Source organism: Marmota flaviventris, chromosome 3 (assembly GCF_047511675.1).
Source record: "Marmota flaviventris isolate mMarFla1 chromosome 3, mMarFla1.hap1, whole genome shotgun sequence".
NCBI lineage: Eukaryota > Metazoa > Chordata > Mammalia > Rodentia > Sciuridae > Marmota > Marmota flaviventris.
In genome coordinates, this window is record NC_092500.1 from 121094665 (window position 1) to 121118281 (window position 23617).

At 39.9% G+C, this 23617-nt stretch overlaps 1 protein-coding gene and 1 non-coding gene across 3 annotated transcripts in view; both read left to right on the forward strand.

Annotated features, from left to right (window-relative positions):
* Positions 1–23617, forward strand: part of Tulp3 (TUB like protein 3) — a 66267-nt gene that overhangs the window by 40515 nt on the left and 2135 nt on the right. The window contains exons 3-10 of one of the 2 annotated variants that reach the window (XM_027951066.2): positions 10815–10974; positions 12392–12568; positions 18200–18333; positions 18679–18876; positions 21086–21198; positions 21507–21621; positions 22793–22891; positions 23283–23454. In XM_027951066.2, the coding sequence (XP_027806867.2) occupies positions 10815–10974; positions 12392–12568; positions 18200–18333; positions 18679–18876; positions 21086–21198; positions 21507–21621; positions 22793–22891; positions 23283–23454 (1168 nt within the window). Of the gene's footprint in view, positions 1–10814; positions 10975–11022; positions 11086–12391; positions 12569–18199; positions 18334–18678; positions 18877–21085; positions 21199–21506; positions 21622–22792; positions 22892–23282; positions 23455–23617 lie in introns of those variants that run through there. The other variant, XM_071610319.1, reaches the window with a different exon arrangement.
* Trnat-agu (transfer RNA threonine (anticodon AGU)) lies at positions 20495–20568 on the forward strand. The gene has a single exon. It is a non-coding gene; the product is annotated as a tRNA-Thr (tRNA).

A 23617-nucleotide genomic window follows, 5' to 3' on the forward strand; every position in this document is an offset into this window, starting at 1 on the left:
CATCCCCTATATTAAATCATCTCTAGATTACTTATATATGGTACCCAATATTTATATATATATTTTTTTCCCCAATTTAAGGTCATTTGAATCCACAAACATGAAACTTGTGGATAACAAGGGCCCACCACACACACACACACACACACACACACACACACAAAGAGTATCCCCCAAATATCAGAATAATTGTATGGAGCCACTCCTCCACCCTTTTTCTTTATCCCATTGCATAGCAAACTATTTAGAGAGAAGTGATGACAAAATTCAGATCTTGGGCTGGGGGTAGCTCAGTGGTAGAACATGTCCTGAATGTGTAAGGCCCTGGGTTCCATCCCCAGCACCACATACATTAAAAAAAAAATTTAGATCTTTTTATTTCTATTTAATTTTGTTCTTAGGCATCCTAATGTTACAAGTTTAGTGGCACATACTTGACTAATAGTAAATGAAATATATGATCTACCTGTCATGTAATGTTATAAGACTAATTTTTAAATTCTATATATTGTATATTTTTATGAATTTTTATTTTTATTTTATTTAATATATATATTTAGTTTTTCAGCGGACACAATATCTTTGTTTGTATGTGGTGCTGAGGATCGAACCTGGGCCGCACACATGCCAAGCGAGCGTGCTACTGTTTGAGCCACATCCCCAGCCCTTGAATTTTTAAACATTTTTTTGGTTAATGAACCTTTATTTTATTTATGTGGTGCTGAGAATCGAACCCAGTGCCTCACACGTGCTAGGCAAGCACACCATCATAATTTTGTAAAAGATGACCTAATATTTCATAATTTTTACTCTTTTCAGCAAGGGTGCTACTTGTGGTATATAGCATAAAAGTTGGGATTTTTGTAAGCTTTTTTATAGCACAAAAGTTTTCCAAATTATGTTTTCTTCCTTTGTTTGTTTGGTACTAGGAATTGAACTTAGGGATGTTCAACCACTGAGCCACATCCCCAGCCCTATTTTGTATTTTATTTAGAAACAGGGTCTCACTGAGTTGCTTAGTGCCTTGCCATTGCTGAGGCTGGCCTTGAACTAGAAATCCTCCTATCTCAGTCTCCTGAGCTGCTGGGATTACAGGCGTGCGCCACTGTGCCTGGCTAAATTATGTTTTGATATAGATAATAAAAGCATTTATAATAATACAAAAAAGGCATTTGATGAAAAGTCTCTCTCCCACTGAGCCAAATCCCCAGCCTTTTAAAAATATTTTATTAGAGATTTTCTCGCAGAGTTGCTTAGGTTCTCGCTAAGTTGCTGAGGCCTTCATGAACTCATGATCCTGTTGCCTCAGCCTCTTGAGCCACTGGGGATTACAGGAGTGTGCCACCACGCCTGACGGGGTAAACAATTTTATAGGAATTTTTTCAAATTAAAAAACAAAATAGGGGGCTGGGGCTGTAGCTCAGTGGTAGAGGGCTTGCCTAGCATGCATGAGGCACTGGGTTCGATCCTCAGCACCACATAAAAATAAACATAAAATAAAGGCATTCTGTCCATCTACAACTACAAAAAAAAAAATTAACAGCCCCCCCCCCCCCCCCCCCGCAAAAAAAAAAACCCTCTGGACTTTGTGTTAAATAGCAGTGTATGAGAATACCATTAGAACCCTGGAATTCTATCATGTGCTTGAGAAGGAATTTATTCAGCAGGAGTAAGACACTTCCCCATGGGGTCTGAATATTCAAATGGTGAATAATCAGAAAAACAGCCCCATCTCATGAAAACAGCATCGAGCCAGGTGCCGTGGCACATGCCTGTAGTCCCTGTGGCTTGGGAGACTGAAGCAGAAGGATAGTGAGTACAAAACCAGCCTCAGCAACTTAGCCAGGCCCTAAACAACTCAGCAAGACCTGTCTCTAAATAAAATATGTGCAGAGCCACTCTGAATGATTTGCGCCTTCCATCCTGAAGTGAGAGGCTTTGACGGGTCGTTACATTTCATAGTAGCCTGGACATTGTCCTGGTCCAGGAAGTTGAGGGCGTATCTTCAGATGTACCCTGTCACCTATGGGGTTAAGCTACACTCACCTATTCCTTTGTAATCCTACCCCTTTGCCCTGTTTGGGATAGTGTTCCATGGAAACACCCTTTGTGTATCCCCTTCTCTTGCTCTGCCTTTGGGTGTGGTCTTCCGAGATGTCAGTCAACCTGCTGACTGCAGACATCATGAAGCTAGACTCAACCCCCTGAAACCTGACCCCTTGCCTCATTTGAATGGCTTCTCCTCAATAAAAGAGACCCCTAAGGTCAGAGGAGCCATCACAGGACCCAAAGAAAAAGGTATCTCTGTCTCTGTGTGATTATTTCGTGCAGCCCAGTTCACCTGGAGTGATCCTGTGAGGAATGCAACAAAATAGGTCTAGGGATGTGGTTCAGTGCTTGAGTGCCCCTGGGTTCAATCTCTGGTAGCCCCTCCCCACCACCAAAAAAACAAAAGCATCGGGCTACTATCAGAAGGCTTTCTCTCACTAATTTGCTGTGTGATTTTTTTTCTTTTTGGCAGGGGTTGTGCTGGGATTGGATATGGGTGCTTTAACCCTTAGCCATATCCCTAGCCCTTTTTATTTTTTATTTTTAAGAGACAGGATCTCACTAAGTTGTTTAGAGACTCACAGAGTTGCTGAGGCTGGCCTAGAACTTGTGATCCTCCTGCCTCAGCCTCTCAAGTCGATGGAATTTAGGTATTTTCCACTGTACCCAGCTTCTGTGTGACTTAGTACCTCAATTGTTTCACCTGTAGAGTGAGGCTGAACTGTATGATAGAATGTTAGAAAGGATCTTAGAATATTGAGTATAGAGCTGCGATGGAGGAATGTAGAGGAAGGATAGTTTGCTGCTCAGACTCCACAGGATGGCATTGTCTTGGTGGGCGCCTAATAGTCCAAAGCAGGCCAGCCTGCCCCAGGGAGGCAGTGCACAGCCACCAGTGACAGTGGTACACTCTGACAGTGATCATCAATGGAGGCATGAAAGGCTGGGGAAACCCTGCCCCAGCTGTTCATTAGATTAGACTTTTAGAAATTCCACTGCGGGCATGTCCCCTTTGTTTGAGAGTCACTGGTCATGACTTTGTAGGATAAGAAATAGTTTGCTAAGAATAACGAAAATTCATCAGTTTTATGAGGACTGGTTCATACCAGCCAATCTCAACAATCTAAATCGAGGAATTAATCTCTAGTGAACTGTGTAACAGAATCAGCTGGTCATCACATTCCCAGTAGATTGCAATTAGAAAGCAGCCTGGTATTTTTGAAATCAGACCAAGTAGAACTTGTAAAATGATCTTTATGGTGAATATCATTAAGGTGTATCGATATAATTAAATCACTTCTGCTAAAGGGATGCACTGGCAAAGGAATTCGATACATGATATCTGAGCAGGATTCTGCCTTGGGCAGTACTAGAGACACAGATAAAAATAAACCATTTTTACTAGTTTCATTAGAATACTTTCACTGTCCAGGTTACAGTATTATTTCATATCTACACTTTGTTTCATATCTGTCATGTTTAACTGTTATTATATTATCTTAGAATTTAATGTTTAAAAAAAACAGGTGTGGTGGTGCACATCTATAATCCGAGCAATTCTGGAGGGTGAGGCAGTTAGATTACAAGTTCAAAGCCACCCTCAGCAATGGTGAGGCACTAAGCAATGCAGTGAGATCCTGTCTCTAAATAAAATACAAAATAGGGCTGGGGATGTGGCTCAGGGATTGAGTGTCCCTAAGTTCAATCTCTACTACCCCCCACCCCCCCAAAAAAAAAGGAAAGAAATATGATTTGTGGACATTTTGTTCCCATTCTGCGAGTTGTCTTTTTATTTTCTTGACAGTATCATTTTCAGCATCAAAGTATTATCTGTGTTTTTTTTTTTTTTGGTTACTTATACTTTTGGTGGCATATCTAGGAAACTGTTAGCTAAACCAAGCTTCCAAAGACTTGTTCCTTTGTTTTCTTCTAAGTGTTTTATAGCTTTAGTTCTTATGCTTTATGTTCACTTTGAGTTAATTTTTTTCCCTTTTTGGTGCTAGGAATCAAACCTAAGGTTTTGTGCATGTTAGACAAGCTCTCTACCGCTGAGCTACATCCCCGCCCTGAGTTAGTTTTTATGTATGGGGTGAGATAGGGTTCAATTTCATTCTTTTGTATGTGGATATCCAGTTGTCTCGGCACTTCCTATTAAAATACTTTCTCATTGAGTTTATTTTTCTTTCATTTTTGCTAGTTTCACTAGAGTACTTTTATTTTCAGGGCATGTGGACACCTTAGTTGATGACATAATGTAAAGATTTTCTGACTTGCTATGGTGTACTCAAGCATAGATGCATGTGAGGTCTGGAACACTATATCACCTGGTGGGAAATGGATTGAAGTACTACATAGTCCCTTTGGGTGGGGTTGCCCATCTGTCTTTATTTATCTTTTTTAAAAAGGAGATCATAAGTGAACTAAATTGATATTTGAAGAAGTCTAATTAAAAACTTTTAGCCTTGCCATTCTGTGATATCACTTTGTGTGGGGGGAGGTTAGTTCAATTTTGGCCAAACAAATGGACCAGACAACCATTCTGATCCTCCTGGTTGTGCTCTGTGGCTCAGTCAGTTCCAAGAGTGATATTATGTAACTTCAATGATTATCTCTAGGGTGATTTCACCTCTTGAAAAATTGAGAAACAACTCAAGCTGTTGTTAGTTTGAGGCTTGCATGAGCTTCGTTATTTTATTGGATAAGGTCCTATGATGGAAATCCTCTCCCCCATCCCATCTAATCTCCTTTATTTCCTCCTTGTTTATTTTGACATTACCATTTAAAACTTTGCTCCCGCAGAAGAGTAAGGCATACTGCTGGATTCTAGGGAAGATGGATTCTTTGAGTTATTGTTCAATTCCCAAAGAAATTGGGAAACTTAAAGGTGTTTTAGTTTTTGTGACCCTTAAAGTCTTGATATCACATTTAGGACATCAGACACTGAACTTTGGCTCTCATCCTGTCTCCCTGGGCCTTCCTGTCTTGATAAGCAGTCTTGTTTTTGTAGTCTCAGTTAAAACGCTAGTAGCTTTACACGGAGGTAAAACAAATGCAATATGAGTTGGCATGGTTATGTTCAAATTCAGTATTCCCCACCCAGACTACATGAGAGTTGTAAGACTGGAAGACGCCACACCACACAACACAGATCACCAAAGAGGTTTCCACTTTATTACAAAAGGCTGTGTGTTTATATAGGTCTAAGGAGAGGTAGCAGGGCTGAGGTAGATAACAGGTCGCCCGTTTATTGGCAAGCTCTTTCATATGTCAGTTCCGGAGCCCAAGAAGTTAATTCTAATTGGGGCTAAGGCTTCCCACCAGCAGGGTTTGAACATTGGCGCCGTAGGGAACGTTTCGCGCCAGTGAAAGAAACAAAGAGGAGAAAGAGGGTCGTTAGACGCCATGTTGGTGTTTTTTTTTCTGGGGTGCTGCCGCCGTTATGTTTTCCCAACAAGAGTGATCGGAATTCTAAAACAGGTGGCCGTTTTCACCAAGGTGGCACTGTGCCTACTTGTAGATATTGTATGATTTTATTCTTACAAACCTGGACAACAGCTGGACATATTTAGTGTTGGAATGTAATAGCTGTGGCCCTGAAGTCATTGAGTCCACAGTTGTTTCTTCCCCTTATTGATCTAAATGAATGATGGGTGTTGAGGTTGAAGGAGAAAGGTTATACCAGGTACCCTGGTAGGATCTCTGGGGTCAGTAGTCTAGTCTCCCTTTACAGATCTGAGAGCTTTTGTCAGCAAGCCTGATGTAACCGAGTCCTTTGGCACACAGTCACACTAGTTACATTCACAATGGTTAAGTTATAAAACTGGAACAGTAGTTCATTGACAGTGGGAGCGCTACTGTTTCAGTGTGTATTCATCTCTGCTGTTCCTGATGCTCTCCTCCTGAGAGTATGATACCCAAGAATTTAAATTGAAAATTAGAGGGCTGATTGGTGAGCAAGCAGTCAGGGTATTTCACAACGGCACGAAGAAGCCTTGTGAAGTTTCTTGTCCTTGTGGAGAGCAAGTTCTCCCAGTAAATAGAGTATTTTTGTTTACAGATTTAGTATTGCTCGTTCTTGAACAGATTATCAAACTCTAGCTCTTTGGCTAGTACATTTTTTGTTTACATGTGTTAATGAAATGGACAGGCTGGAGCTAATGTTTGTTTTGTCGATCATTTCACAGTTATAAGACGGTATGGAATGTAATAGCTATGGCCACACAAATAAGATGTGACCGTCTCTCCTGTTTTCTACACTGCTTCCTAGTTACCATTTCTACCCAGGACCCAGCATATGCTAGGTAAGCTACTTCTTAGTCATTATGTTACCGCTGTTGACCGGTGACGAGTCCTTGCTTCCCCAATGTTGAAGAATAACACCAGAGAAGCACTCTAAGGCAAGGTCAGAGTGGAAAATTAGAAGTTTATTAAAGGACAGCAGAAAAGACTTCTCCCGGAGGAAGAAGGGGACCCAAGAGGTGGAATCCGTTGAAGAGCGAATGTGTTCCCCTTTCTATAGTTTTTGGTGATGGAATGTAGGTGGGAAGGGTTGGGACACAGGTGGGCCAAAGAAGTAATCTGGGAATTTCCGAGTCAAGTTTGCTGTTCATTAACATTTCTTTGGGATGGGCTGTCTTCAAATCTGTTGGGGGCTGTTTCCTGGGCTTCATTAACATTCCGAGAATTGCTCAGCTTTTCTGGAAATTCATTCTCAACATGGCCTCCATTTTAGATTTCACTGGATATTAGACCCGATTTACCTAACTACACTGACTACCTAATTTTAAATCTGGCTTCAATTATACAAGGCTTCTTAGCTACTAAAAGAATCTCAACAAGTTCTACAGGGAGGAACTCATAGCCTCCTAAGTTTTACAGTTCCTGGTACCTTAAGGTTCCTTCTGACTATTCATGCTAACTCACAAAATCTCAAAATAATAAAAAGTAATAATCAAAATAAAAACAAACACCAATATTCCTTGGTCTGACATCTATTCATTCCTAATGGTATGTTATTTTAACTCCTCAGTCTTTTACCTCTATGTACAAGTGAGTGAAAAAGAGTAGCCCTTGGGGTAGGGAGGAAGAGTATGGGAGGAATGAATGAATTCTAGATGGGGTGGAGGGGTGGGAGGGAAAGGGAGGGGGCAGGGGATTAGCAAAGATGGTAGAATGTGTTGGACATCATTTTACAAAGTACATGTATGAAGACTTGAATTGGGTGTCAACATACTTTATATACAAACAGAGATACAAAAAATTGTGGTATAGGGCTGGGGATGTGGCTCAAGTGGTAGCGTGCTCGCCTGCGCTCGCCTGGCATGCGTGCGGCCCAGGTTCGATCCTCAGCACCACATACTGAAAGACCCACCGATTCCCCGTCCAAGAAAGACGCACGAGGCACTGGCTGCAAACGCAAGAGGTTTATTCAGACACAGACGCCTGTGGGTGCCCAGCGAAACCTCAGCCGGAGCTTTGGTGAACTGGCACCCCGGGCTTTGGGGTACAGATCTTTTATAGGGTACAGTGGTCAGTTTCCCTCCTAGCACAGTAACAGGTATCTCATTGGCTCTTTTGAATCCAGCATATAGGTCACTTTAAGGGTAAACTTGTTTTTCACTATAGGTTCCTGGAAAAACCACATAAAAACCATTTGTTATTCATTGTATGGTTTTTCATTGTATGATCCCGTTTGCCCAACCGTGCCGGTTCCTTTCCCAACCATCCTGTCCTTTCTTAATCGGTTACACTTAACTGATTTTCTGAAAAATACATCTGACGTCTGTGCAGGTGCGGAAGCAAGCCCTGGTGATTTATTACTGGGCCTAAAGTTATTGGGCTGGGGTCTTTCAATACAAACAAAGATGTTGTGTCCGCCAAAAAAACTAAAAAATAAATATTAAAATAAAAAAAAATTGTGGTATATATGTGTAATAAGAATTATAATGCAAAAAAATCAACAACAACAAAATACATATATAAAGGCATAAATTGGTGTGAACATATTTTATATACAGAGATATGAAAAATTGTGCCCTACTGCTGTCGTATATTTTAAAAAATATAAAATAGTGAATATATTTAATGTTTTAATATTTTAAAAAACTAATATAATCTGAAAAAAAATTAATTCAATTTTGTGAATGGAAAAAAAAAAAAAGGAGTAGCCCTGCTATTTCTATATGGAGGAAAAAACACCTACTGTCCTATTGTTAGTCTCATCTTTTGGACTGACTCTTCTTCCAAGAGACCCCTTCCTCCCTCCCTCCCTTCCTTTCTTCCTTCCTTCCTTCCAGCACCTTTCTCAAGCAATGTCTGTAATAAAAAAAAAAAAAAAAAAAGGTGAACAGATGGCTTTTTGCCTAAGAAGCAATAGTAAAGAGGTTATAATGCTTTTGCTTTTTAATCATGGTTTTGTTTTTTTCAGTTGGCTTGGCATTTTTCCTATTCTGAGACATATCAGAACCACAATAATTTCTGTTTATTATAAGCTCTTATTTGCCAAAGCATACAAATAGTATATGTGGTTGTAGTACTTTCCATCTTATTGGAATTTTTCCTGAATTGTCTCTTATGCTATTTTGTTTTTGAGTTTCTTATTACCATTTTCTTTTTAAAAATCTTTTTTTGTTTTTAGTTGTAGATGGACACAATATCTTTATTTTGCTTATTTTTATGTGGTGCTAAGGATCAAACCCAGTGCTCTACCTCTGAGTCACAATCCCAGCCCCATTTTATCACCATACTCTTTATCTTGCTTTTATTGTTGTTATGTTTCATTTTTGTTTCTTTGTTTTTGAACCAGGGTGTGTCTGTGTTGGCTTCAAGCTCCTACTCTTCCCCCCTTCCTTTCTGTGCTTGGAATCAAATCCAGACATGGTGGACTGGGGCTGTAGCTCAGTTGTAGAGCACTTGCCTAGCGTGTATGAAGTACTGGGTTTGATTCTCAGCAGCACACATAAACAAATTAAATAAAGGTATTGTGTCCATCTACAACTAAAAAAAAACCAGACCTGGTATGAACCTAAGACCTCATGCATGCTAGGCCAGTAGGTGCTCTACCACTGATCTGCATCCCCAGACCTTTGTCTTGCTTTTGTCACAGAGTTGATTGCTTTCCATTTGGAATATCCCATATCCCACTGCTGTGTTTTTTTCTTCTCACCTCTGACTCAATTTTTTTTTATTTTATTTTTTTTGTATTGCTGCTGTTTGGTGGTGCCTGGGATTGATCCCAGGACATTGCTTATGCTAGGCAGACCCTTTACCATTGAGCTATATTTCTAGCCATCCAATTTTGTTTGATTTCTAATTTTGTAATATGAACAAAAAGCCAGATGTATTGCTATGTGACTGATTAGAACATGAAAATAATTTGGGATTCAGAGGGTATTAATTTTTTTATTTCAAATTTAAAAACAAGAAAATTTGGAAAATTCAAAAAACTAGAAAAAAAGAAATAATCATTTGTACCCTTATAATAGAGGACTGAATAAGATTCCCTTACCCCTTCTGCCATGTGAGGACACAGTGAGAACACAGCCATCTGTGAATCAGAAAGCAAGCCCTGACTAGACACTGGTGCTTTGATCTTAGATTTTCCAGCCTTCAGAACTGAGAAATAAATTTCTGTTGTTGATATGCAAAAGAAAAGGGAAAGAAAGAAAAGAAAAAAGAATGAATCATTCAGGGCTGGGGTTGTGGCTCAGTGGTAGAGTACTTGCCTAGCATGCATGAGGCACTGGGTTCAATCCTCAGCACCACATAAAAATAAAATAAAGATATTGTGTCCACCTAAAACTAAGAAATAAATATTTTTAAAAAGAATCGTTCATATTCTGGTACCCAAATAAATCACTGTTACTGCTAGGTGCAGTGGTGCACCCCAGTTATTCAGGAAGCTGAGGCAGGCAGGTCACAAATTCAAGGACAGCCTGGGTGAGACACTCCTGGCTGTAAATATCATTTTTCCCCCAGAGAGCACTGCTGGAAAAGAAGCAGAGAATAAATAAAAAGATTTGGGGGGACTTTGGCTGTGGCTCAGTGATAGAGCACTCATCTAGCATGTGGGAGGCTCTGGGTTTGATCCTCAGCACCACATAAAAATGAAATAAAGATATTATTTACAACTAAAAAATAAATATATATTTAAAAAAAAGATCTGGGATGTGGCTCAATGGTAGTGCACCCTTGAGTATTCAGTGTTGAGTACCACCCCCCTTAAAAAAGAAGGAAAAAAAGAAAAAATCATCTTTGCTATGTCCTCCATCTTTTCCCTGTGTGTATGTGTTTGTTTTGAATTTGTGATTATGCTTTGATAATAATACGATAATGACCATATATTTCCACAGATTTGAATCATATCCTCAGTGGGGCTAGAAATGCATTGTATGATTGAAAATAGATTTTCATAGGTGTTCAATAAATGATAAAAACGGTGCCTCATTTCTCATGTGGGAAAAATTAGTAGTATTATTTTTGTTTTGGTACCAGGGATTGAACCCAGGAGCACTTAACCAACTGATTCACATCTGAGACAGGGTCTCACTAAGTTGCTTAGAGCCTCACTAAGTTGTTGAGGGTGGCTTTGAACTCTCAATCCTCCTGCCTCAGCCTCTGAAATGGCTGGGATCACAGGCATGCGTCACCGTGCCTGGCCAGGAAAAAAAAATATTTACAACGGTTTTTATGAAGATCATTAAAAGCACACTGCAAATATTTGAAGTGGCTAGGTTTCCTGGCTGTAAATATCATTTTTCCCCCAGAGAGCACTGCTGGAAAAGAAGCAGAGAAAGAAGCGCCTGGAGCCACTTATGGTGCAGCCAAACCCAGAGGCCCGTCTACGTCGGTTAAAGCCAAGAGGTGGTGAGGAGCACACGCCTCTGGTGGAGCCACAGACTCCGCACAATGATGTCATCCTACATGGTGTGTATTTGGGCAGCCTCGTTTCCTGCTGAGGTACAGTTTTCACAGACCTAGGAGAAGGCAGGAGGAGTCTCAGATGGAGCACAAGGACAATGTTAGCATCGTCACTAGGTACCTTGAATCTTTATAATCACATTCTGGGTCTTTGAATAGAATTTTAAAAATGGTCCCTTTGTGGAAGATATCTTCAAGTTTACATCCATCCTAGAACTATTGTTTTTAGGTAGCAAATGAATTAACTGAGGTGCTTACAGTTTGGGGTTTTTAATTTATTTTTTTTTTAATTGTGGCTTTAGGGGCTGGGGTTGTGGCTCAGTGGTAGAGCACTTGCCTAGCATGTGTGAGGCACTGGGTTTGATTCTTAGCATCACCTATAAATAAATAAAATAAAGGTCCATCAAGAACTAAAAAAAAAAAAAAATTGGGCATTAGGAATGGAACCCAGGGCCTCAGGCATGCTAGGCAAGTGCTCTACCACTGACTTACATCCCCAGCCCAAAAGAGCATACAGTTGTGGTTGTCACATCATGTCAGAGGTTAACTGTAAAGCCACAGGTATGTAGCTAAAAGGTAGCCAAAGGATCATCTTAGGTGGTGAGGGAGGAGGAAGACTAGGACTAAGACCTTCTCAGTCACGCCCCTTGAGCAGCGCTTGACGAGATATATACTCTGGAGGACCTGTCTCAAAAGCTAAGAAAAGTAGTACTACGAAATAACTGCAGGACACAGAAATATAGGTTCAGAATGGGGGCAGCCATGGGCCAAGCTGACCAGAAGGGTGCACCTTCTGACAAAGAAGGGAGCCCACTTCCTTTTTATTTATATCAGAACACATCAAAGAGATTCAGTAGAAAGTTCTTCACAAGATAGAGGTGGAGCAGGTAGGCTGCTCAGTTCTTAACAGGTCACGCCCATCTCCCATACTGTGCTGGACCTTTAAGGGCAGAGCTGAGAGAGTGTTCACCTGTAATTGGGCAATCTTAATAGCGGGAGTGCCACTATAAGTTCCCAAATTCCAGATCTAACCCCTCACTGGCTTCAGTGCTGTAAAGGTCCTCACGCATCTCCCGTAGACCTACTTTATTTTCTTGGTCTCTCTTTCTCCTTTTTCTGCTCACAGAGTCAGGGACTGACCCCAGGGCCTTGTTCATGCTAGGCAAATATTCTACCACTAGAGATATACCTCCAGCCTCTTGGTATCAATCTTAAGTTTCTAAAATACAACATCAAGTACATGTTACTTCTGTAACAGAGCATGTTCTGTTTGAACCCCAGGCTTGGGCCAATGTCCTTGCCAATATTAGGCAAGGAAGAGAAATGGTGGGGTAGTTCTTAGTTCTGATCACAAATACTAGAACTACCCAGCTAAATACTGGATAATACTTTGATCTTTTTTCTCTTTTCTTTGGGGCTCTAGGCATTGATGGTCCAGCTGCCTTCCTGAAGCCAGATGCTCACGATTTGGAAACCAAACTTCATGTTCTCTCAGTAGGTTCTTCTGCTACAGAAGAAGATATTGAAGGTAGTGTTGATGGGGAAAGCACTCTGGATACTGCTTCCAAGCCAGACCTTGAGGAGATTCTCCAAAAACATGGTGAGGTTTGGAAATGATTATAAGGCAATTTAACTTCTGTAAGGCACTTGACATTTGTAATCTTTCCTTTACATTCTTTCATTGTTGGTTAACAATCAAGATGATTTAAAATTGCTTGTAATGTGGCTTAGGGCTTTATAGAGATGGTAGTGGTAAGCAACTTTGATATCTGAGTAGTGGTCATTGTCAAAAATAGTAACATTTATGCTATTGTCTAAGAAAATAAAATAATTAAATCAAATATAGAATATTAGCTACTAGATATGACTTGTGTGTGTGTGTGTGTGTGTGGCTGAGGATCAAACCCAAACCCAGGATGGTCTGCATGCTAGGCAAGCATACTACCACTGAGTTATTTCCCCAGTTCTTGTTCTTTCTTCTTTATTTTTGAAATGGTGTCTTGCTGAGTTGCCCCACTGGTCTCTAACTTGCAACTCTCTTGCCTCAGCTTCCCAAGTAGCTGGGATTATAGGTGTATGCCACCACACCCAGCTCTTTCTCACTATTTGGATAAATACTGGATAACACTTTGCTCTTTTTTCTCTTTTCTTTGGGACTCTAGGCTTTTTCACTTCTTTTGACAAAAGTTGCTTTCAATACCTTTACCCTGCCTCCATTTCTTAGTTCATGATAATCTAGAACCTACTTTGTACCAGTTGGAGTTCTCATTATTATAATTATAGAGGTCCCTATAGTCTTCTTTGTTCCTTAGAAGAATAATTTTCTATAGGCTGAAATATAGTTCAGTGGTAGTGCTTATCTAACAGGAGCAATGACCTGGGTTCTTTCCCCAACCCTGCACAAAAAGAAGAAAAGCGCCATGACGTGGTGATTAAGCTGGGCAAAGACAGATCCACATCTGCCTGTGCCCTGCTGTCAGCTGGGAAGCCGCCGATGGTTTGAATGTCTCTATAAGTCAGGAACTTAACATAAGCAGTCTTATTTGATGGTTCTTGGGCTGGGGGTGTAGCTGAGTGGTTTTGGTATATTCAGAGTTCTACAACCATTATCACAATTTATTTTAGAATATTTTAATTACACCAAAAAGAAACCTTGTACCCATTAGCAGTTGCTTCTTATTTCCCTCTTGCCTCTGCAATCCTATGCAACTACCAACTATGGATTTGCCTTTTCTGGACACTTTCTGTAAATGGAATCATACAGTATGTGGTCCAACGTAATTTTTTTTTCACTTAGCATAATGTTTTCAAGGTTTATCTATGTAGTAGCACTTATCACTACTTCATTCCTTTTTATTTTGAATAACATTCCGTTATATAGATAGACTACATTCTGTGTATCTGTTTATCACTTGGTGGCCATTTGGGGTTTTGTCCTACTTTTTTTTTTTTTTTTAAAGAGAGAGAGAGAGAGAATTTTTTTTTTTTTAATATTTATTTTTTAGTTTTCGGCGGACACAACATCTTTGTTTGTATGTGGTGCTGAGGATCGAACCCGGGCCGCAAGCATGCCAGGCGAGCGTGCTACCGCTTGAGCCATATCCCCAGCCCCTGTCCTACTTTTGTCTATTGTGATTTTTTTTTTTTTTTTTTGTACAGGGGATTGAACCCTGGAGTGCTTTACCACTGAGCTACATCCTTTTTATTTTTTTATTTTGAGACAGTGTCTCATTAAGTTGCTTAGTTTCTGAGGTTCACTAAGTTGGTTGAGGTTGTTGAGCTCAAACTTGCTGTCCTCCTGCCTCAGCCCCTGGAGTTGCTGGGATTACAAGCGAGCACCAGCATACCAGGCTCTATTATGAATAATGTTGCTATGAGTATTAATGTAGAGTAGCCTCTGTTATCCGTGGGGAACATATTTTAAGATGCCCTATGGATGCCTGAAGCCATATATATGCTGTGTTTTTCCTATACCTACATACCTATGATAAAAAGTAAAGTATAAATTAGGCACGGAAAGAGATTAACAGCTACTACTAATAAAGTAGAACCATTGTAACAATGTAGTGTAATAAAAGTGATGTGTTGAGGCTGGGATTGTGGCTCAGTGGTAGAGCGCTCACCTAGCACAGGTAGGACCCGGGTTTGATCCTCAGCACCACATAAAAATAAAGGCATTGTGTTACGTCCATCCATACCTAAAAAAAAAAAAGTGATGTGAATGTGGTCTCTCTCTCAAAATGTGGAATTTTCCCTTTAATGGTTTTGGGCTATGGTTGCCTGTGGTAACTGAAATCACAGATAACAGGGGACTATTGGGTAAGTTTTTGTGTGGACATATGTTTCCACTTGAGATTGAGTTTTAACTAGCCTTGTCTTATCCTTGGGTGTCCTTGAATAAAGCTAATACATTTATGCACTATGTAAGGATAGATCATAATTTTCTTTCATCTAAGATGGTTGAATGTGGGCAGGAAGTGGTTTGGAGAAAAAGCCACACTGTTGTTAAATCTGCTTGTAAACCCATGATTTATTATATAAATCATGATTTATTATATAAATCTTATTATATAAGAGTCACTTCAGTCTATGGACACAAGAAAAAAGGAAATTTAGTTTAGGTCCTATTTTTGCTGCTTTGTCTTAAGGAAATAATTTTCCCTGAGCCGCCTCCTCCCAACTGTAAGTCTGAGCACTATGCTTTTATCTCACATGTTACACTTTATGTCACACTTCCATTTACATTTGTATTCCTCTCTAGACTGTATGTCCTATAAACAAACAAAAAACAAAACAAAAATAATACTGCCAGGATCTCCTACTCAAACTCTAGTAAATCTGAGGAAAACAATGAAAAAAAGTGTTTTCATCTCAACAGTTTTAAGTTTTTATAAGCCTGGGGATGTTCCTCAGTGGTAGAGTGCTTGCTTAGCATGTGCAAAGGCCCTGGGTTTCATCTCCAGCACTGGGGGAAAAAGAAAAGAAAAAAAGATTATGAAAGATTCTGCATGAATTTTAGGTAGTATTTTAAATATCTTAACTGGAGTTAGTTGACTAGACATAAGCAAAATACAGAAAAATAAAAAAGTAACTGATCTAGAAAATAGGCAATCATTGATTGTGTGTGTGTGTGTGTTATGAAAAATACGTCAATACATCATAAAACAAAATTTACCATTTTATAGTGTAAGGTTGAGTGGCATGAAGTACATTTACAGTCTTGTACAACTGTCACCAGAACATCTCCAGAACTTTTTGTCATCTAAGAACTTCTTCCTCCATACTTATTCAAAATAATTCCCCATTTCTCCCTGCTCCCACTTCCTAGCAACCACTATTATCCCTTCTGTCTCTACAGATTTTCCTGTTCTATGTACTTCATATAAATGAAATCATACAAGATTGTCTTTTTAGTATCTAGCTTATTTCATTTAGCATAATGTCTGGGTTTGCCTGTGTTGTCATTTATCAGAATGTCATTCTTTTTAAAGACCAAATAATAATTGCATTGTATGCATCTACCATAATTTGTTCTTTTATTCATCAGTGGATGGATATTGTATGGTTGCCATCTGCTGAATATATTGAATATTGCTGCTGTGAACATTTTTGAACAAATACCTGTTCAGGTTCTGCTTTCAATTCTTTTGTGTATATACCTGGAAATGGAATTGCTGGGTTACATGGTAATTTTGTGTTGACTTTTTTTAGGAATTGCCCTATCATTTTTCTGCAGGTGCTACATAATTTTACCTTGCTACTAGCAATGCACAAGGGCTCCAGATTTTATAAATCCTGGCCAATACTTATCACCCCCCCTTTTTTTCTTTTTAATAATAGCCTTCTAGTGGTGTGAAGTGGTATCTTATGCTTTTGATTTGATTTCCCTATTACTACTGATGTTGAACATGTTTCGTGTGCTTATTTTCTTGTATACATCTTTTTTGGAGAAATGTCTAAGTCCTTTGCCCATTTTCTTTCAATTTTTCACATTTTTATTGGTGCATTATAGCTATATACTGTGATAGAATTTGTTGTTACATATTCATATATACACACAATAAAACAATATAATTTGGCTCCCCAGCACTGCCTGCCTTCCTTACCTACCCCATCCCTTTTCTCTAGTCTACTGATTTCCCCTTGATTTTCATGAGATACCACCTACCTTTCTTTTCCTTTTTCTTCTCTATCTTCCACATATGAAAGAAAACATATAATCCTTGATCAGAGTTTGACTTATTTCACTAACATAATGTTCTCAAGTTCTATCCATTTTCCTACAAATTTTTTTAGATAAACCTTTTTTCCCCTTTTTTATTTGTTCTAATTAGTTCTACATTACAGCAGGATGCATTTCAACTTGTTGTCCACAAATGAAGCACAACTTCTAATTTCTCTGGCTGTACACGATGCAGAGTCGCACTGTTCATGCAGTCATACGTGTACATAGGGTAATAATATCCATCTCATTCCACCACCCTTCCCACTCCCACATCCCCTCCCCTCCCTTCACTTCTCTCTGACCAATTCAAAGTTCCTCCATTCTTCCCTAGGCCCTCCCATTATGGATCAGCATCCGCCTATAAGAGAAAACATTTGGCCTTTGGTTTTTGGGGATTGGCTTATTTCACTTAGCATGATATTCTCCAACTCCATCCATTTACTTGCAAATGTCCTAGTTTTATTCTTCTTTAAGACTGAGTAATATTCCATTGTGTATGTATACCACAGTTTCTTTATCTATTCATCTATCGAAGGGCATCTGGGTTGGTTCCATAGTTAACTATTATGAATTGAGCTGCTATAAACATTGATGTGTCTGCATCACTGTAGTATACTGATTTTAAGTCTCTGGGTATAAACTGAGGAGTGGGACAGCTGGGTAAATGGTGGTTCCACCCCAAGTTTTCTAAGGAATTTCCATACTGCTTTCCAAAATGACATTTAATTTTTTCGTCTTTATGGCTGAATAAAACTCCCTTGTGTTTATATACCACATTTAAAAAAATCCATTCATCTGCTGATAACCTTTGTCCATTTTTTACTTGACTTGCTTTTTTTGTTATTGTTGTATGGGTTCTTTATTTGTTAGACATTAACCCCTTTATCAGATGGGTGATTTGTAAATAAGTTTTTCCATTAGATATGTTTTATTTTATAAATTAAAAAAAATTTATTTATTTATTTGGTACTGGGGAGTTAACTGATGGGTGCTTTACCACTGAGCCACATCCCCAGCTCTTTTTATTTTTTGTTTTGAGAAAGGGTCTCAATAAGTTGTTTTGGGCCTCACTCTGCGTTGTTGAGGCTGGCCTCAAATTTGTGATCCTCCTGCCTCAGCCTCTCCAGTCATTGGGATTATAGGCCTGCACCATCATGCCCGGCAGACTCGATGTTTTAAACAGCTAAATTGGGGTGGCATTAGTGGAAAGGGAAAAAAAATAAGGAGGGGTATGAGAATATGAATTGTCAGATTTGGGGTAAAACATCTTGTGTTTTGGGTCAGAATAGTTAGGATTTCTTTCCTTTTTTCTTTCTGTCTTTGGTGGTGCTAGGAATGGAAGCCAAGCCTTGCGCAGGCTGGGCACGTGCTCCTACAGTGCAGCAGCACTGAGCTGAATCCCTAGCTGGGTTAGGAATATTTTAAGCAATATATGCTTAAACTTATCTTTGTTTAAAAGATTTTCTTTTTTTAAGCCATTGTTGTCAATATTTACTTTTCTGCCAGGTATCTCAAGCAGTTTGAACTTTGATGAGGAGGATACTGATGGTGAGGAAGAAGAAGGAAAAAAACTAAGTTCACAGTCACCATATTCAGAAACAGAGAGACCCAGTTCTGCATCCAGCCAGAAATCAACCACAGTATGTAGTTCTGAAACTTCTTCCTTTGGAGCTAATTTGGCTATTTCCCAAATAATCAAATGTATTAAATATGATTACTGATTGAGGATTCCTTCAAAAGTTGTAAACTCAAATTTAGACTTAGAAATTATGACTTCAATTGTTCTGTCTTAGGTTAGCCACTGTAAGGTCATGTCCTGTTTTTTATTAAGTGTCTTCATTACTCTGAATATCCATGCCTTGTTTGGTTATGTAGTGTCTTGTGTTTTGTTGGAAGACTAGAGACAAGGGAGAAATCAGTACTTTTTGCAGAGAGTCTGAGGTTTTCTTACCCAGCCTATTGCTCATGTGTGGTAATCCTTTCAGGATCCAGGAGCTTCCAGTGCTGTGTCCCAGCAGGTTGACAACCAGCTGGGAGAAGTGGAGAATTTGGAGGATTTTGCCTATAGTCCCGCCCCTCGAGGTGTCACAGTGAAGTGTCGGATAACCAGGGATAAAAAAGGAATGGATCGGGGTCTCTTTCCCACTTACTTTATGCACCTGGAAAAAGATGAGAATCGGAAGGTATGAGAATTGATTCCTCAGACAACTTTTTCCCCTCTTTTTCTGTGGTGCTGGGGATGGACCCCAGGGTTTGTTAGGCAAGCACTTCCACTGAGCCCCTGAGAAGACTCTTGAGAAGACTTGCAGGAATAGATTATTGGTGAGCCTCACAACAGGGAGATAAAGCTGATAGTTATCTAGTTGGTTGGAAGTGGATTGTGTGTTAATCCCCATAAGTGTTTTCATTGTCTTCAAAGAACTATAGTCAAATAGCCAGGATCTATCCTTCCCCACCCCTGCCTGGCCCCAGGGAAAAGACTTATCAGTATGTAGGATAAATAGAGGAGAATTTTTTTTTCATGCTGGGAATGGAACCTAGGGTTTTGCACATGCCAAGCAAGTACTCTAGCACAGAGCTATGCAGCCCTAGAGAAAGGTTTTTGTTTTTTGGGGGTTTTTTTTAGTTTTAGGTGGACACAATATCTTTATTTTATTTTTTATGTAGTGCTGCTGAGAATTGAACCTAGTGCCTCAAGCATGCTAGGCAAGCGAGCTACCACTTGAGCCACAACCCCAGCCCCTAGAGAAAGTTTTAATGTAATTCTTTTCCCCCCTCTCCTATTATTTAGTTTTGGTTAGTTTTTCTTTTTATCTTGGTAGAACAGGACATGGAAAGGAGAACAAGTTTTAGGGAATAGGAGGAATTGGAAATATGAAAAGAGATGCAAGTTAAATGTCTTGTTTCTTAGCCTAGACATTCTAATTTATGTTTGAGGCAAATTGTGTGGGTGGCAGATACTGAGGATTGAACCTAGGGGCTCTTTACCACTGTTACCACTAAGCTACATCACCAGTTCTTTTTTTTTTTTTTTTTTTGAGGCTAGCCTGGGAATTACAATCCTCCTGCCTCAGCCTTCCAAGTTACTAGGATTATGGGCATGTGCACCATGCCCAGCAAGTTTGAAGCAATTTAATACTTGCTAATAAGCAGAGCATTTTGGACTAATTCTAGATATAAGTGGATGATTTTAAGTGCTTAGAAATGAGATGATGATGGTAGATATTATTCATATAAACACTACTTATTGAGGGTTAATAATATACCAGCATGTTAACACCTACAATCACTAAAGCCACAGGGACTTAACACAACAACAAAATACAAAAAGAAGTTTTCAAAAACAGCTACAGGAAGGTGTTTAGGATCCTGTCTCTCCTACAGATGAAAAGACTTTTTCATGGCATTAGATGATGATTCTTTTAGAAGTTACTGGAAGTTTTAAAAATAAAGGTGTAAAGACTTATATGGAGAGTCAAGTTAGTGAGTTCATTAAAAATGTACAGGAGGCAGGCTGGGGCTGTAGCTCAGTATCAGAGCGCTTGCCTAGCATGTGTGAGGCACTAGGTTCAATCCTCAGCACCACATAAAAATAAACAATAATATAAAGGCATTCTTCCATCTACAACTATAAAAAGTAAATAAAAATGGACAGGAAGGAAATTGTGATAGTTTTGGTGCTAGTGACTCAACCCGGGGTCCCACGCGTGCTAGGCAAGCCCTCTGCTCTATGCCATACTCCCAGACTTCCTGATATTGAATTCTGAGAAGCATGAAAGATTTAGAAAACAGGAAAAGAGTGCTGGGGTGTAGCTCAGTGGTAGAGCACTTGCCTAGTGTGCATGAGGCCCTGGGTTCAACCCCCAGCACCAGTTTAAAGGTAACATGTAGCTAGGCATGGTGGCACATGCCTGTAATCCCAGCAGCTCAGGAGACTGAGGTACGAAGATCATAAGATCAAAGCCAGCCTCAGCAAAAGCAAGGTGCTAAGCAACTCAGTGAGAAACTGTCTCAAAATAAAATTACAAAAAGGGCTGGGGATGTGGCTCAGTGGTCGAGTGCTCCTGAGTTCAATCCCTGGTACCCCCCTCCCCACCGCAAAATAATGGTAGCATATGACCAAAGTTTGTTTTTTTCTCCTTAAAGTCTAAATAAAGGGAAAGCAGTTTCCCATTAAGAAAAAAAGAAAGGGAAAGAGAGGGACGGAGAAAGGAAGGGAGGGAGGGAGGGAAGAAAGGCAGGAAAGGAAAAGGGGAAAGGGAAAGGGAAATGACCCAAAGATTGAGTGCTTGGTACATGGTAGATATTTGTAAAACATTTGCTGAAGTAATAGGCGGAACCTTGGGGGTTCACTTGATTTCATTTTTTGATTGACACGTTTTCTTTTTCCAGATATTTCTTCTTGCAGGTAGAAAGCGGAAGAAGAGCAAAACATCCAACTACCTGATTTCCACTGATGCAACAGATTTATCTCGTGAAGGGGAAAGTTACATTGGCAAACTCAGGTGACAGCAGCCTTATATCACTATCCTATTATTTCTGATACCTTCATTCCTATGGTTTCAGAACAGTCCATACGCTTTTTAGTTTTCACAATCAGTATGTATAGATGTGGAATCAAAAACGAAAACAACAACGTTAAAAGAAAATCTTAAGTCCCTTCCTTGTCTAATGAAAGATCTTTGAAAAAGTGATGATGACCCTTTGAGCATTTGGAGAGCAGACAGCTAGGCCTCCCTTCTACTGCTTAACCTCTTCTCTCCTAGTTAGGAAAATACACAGATCCCATTGTGCCTTTTTCTCCTGACACTAGATCCAATCTCATGGGGACCAAGTTCACAGTGTATGACCATGGAGTCAGCCCAGTCAGGGCCCAGGGTCTGGTTGAAAAGGCGCACACGCGGCAGGAGCTGGCCGCCATCTGCTATGTAAGTGACCCTCCCAGCATACCCTTTCTCCTTCACCCCGAGCACCCTGCTGGTGCCACCGCCAGCCGCCCTCCAGGCTCGTTTCCATTTCTCTGATCCCTCTTTCTGCTGCTGGTATCGTTTTATTCACATATTCATGTTTTGATTGTTTAATTGTGAAATTATTTATGTAGGAATTATTTTTGACTTTTGTGCTGTTTCTTGCCTCATCTACTCTTCTCTTTTCCTAATGCCACTTAATTCAGCCCTTCCTGACCTTTTCTCCATTGACCAGAAGTTAGAATACAGTAAAACCATCTCTTTGCTTTTAATCCTTCCTTCTTTTCTTCCCTTCTTCCTCCCTCTCTTCCTTCCCTCTTTCCATTTCTCAACTTGATTTCCTTTTTTTTTTTTTTTTGTATTTTATTGAGAGACAGGGTCTCATCACTAAGTTGCTCAGTGCCTCACCATTGCTGAAGATGGCCTCCTGCCTCAGCCTCCTGAGCCATTGGGATTACAGACATGCACCACCGTGTCTGGCTCTTTTATTCTTGATAGTCTTACCAAGTTGCCCAGGCTATCCTTGAACTCCTGGGTTTAAGGACTGATTCAGCCTCCCAAGTGTCTGGGATTAATTATAGGCACATGCCACTGACCAAGCTTCCTAATTTTCATCCTCTTTATTTAATTACACAAAGTAATAAAATTATTTTTGGTATTCTTGACATTGTTACCGTTTGCCGGTGTGTTGGTACTGGGGATTGAACTCAGGGGCACTTATCCACTGAGCTCCACCCATAGCCCTTTGCATTTTTAAATTTTGAGACAGGGTTTCACTAAGTTGCCAAGTCTGGCCTTTGACTTGTGATCTATCTGCCTCAGTTTTCCATGTGTCTGGGGTTACTGGAGTGCACCTCTGCACCCAGCCATCGTCCGTATTTTCTTTTTTTTTTTTTTTTTTGATTTTTCTTAGTTGTGTATGGACAGCAGGCCTCTGTTTTATTTGTTCATTTCCATATGGTGCTGAGGGTCGTACCCACTGCCTCACGCACGCCAGGCGAGCACTCCTCTGCTGAGCCAGAGCCCGGCCCATTGGCAGCATGTGTGTGCCTAAGGAAGCCTCATGTTAGGACAGACATGGTCTCTTTTTCTTTTCTGCTTTCAAATTGTGCTTTATTTTCCCATCTTCCAGGAAACAAATGTGCTTGGATTTAAAGGCCCTAGGAAAATGTCTGTGATTATTCCAGGGATGAATATGAATCATGAGCGAATCCCGTTTCGGCCACGAAATGTAAGTAAGGACAGGCTTGATTGGCAAAGGGCTCAAAAAGACAATGACATAACACAGAAGAGATCAGCACAGAGAAAGTGTTGATTCATTCAGATCCTGAACTGGAATATGCTCACACTCTTCTTTAGGAGAGCCGTCGCCCAAATTCTCAGGATAATTGCAGTTCCAGAGATGCTAGTGAAGTCATTGACTTGAAATCATTTCTTCTGCAAAGAGAAATGCTGGATCATATGTAATAAATAACAACAACAACAACCTGGCTTAGTGTTGAATTTAACTCTTAATTTACCCTTTCTGAAATGGAGAAAATATTTACCTACTTCTGCCTTAAAATAAAATAAATTTGTTATCATACTTCTCAGTACAAAGTAATGATTTTACCTTCCACCAGGATCATGAGAGTTTGCTTTCAAAATGGCAAAACAAAACCATGGAGAACTTGATTGAACTGCACAATAAGGCCCCAGTCTGGAATGACGACACTCAGTCCTATGTGCTGAACTTTCACGGCCGGGTAACTCAGGCATCTGTGAAGAACTTCCAGATAGTTCACGAAAATGACCGTAAGCCACAGGAAGGGCTTTGTGGGAATGGGGACAGGGTTCTGACAAGACAGAAATGATTGCTTCCTATAACTGATAGGAAATTATATTCAGGAGAGAATTACTTCAGAAAGAAAGGATTTGTCTGGAAAGACAAAACTAGACTTTTAGAAGAAAACTTCCC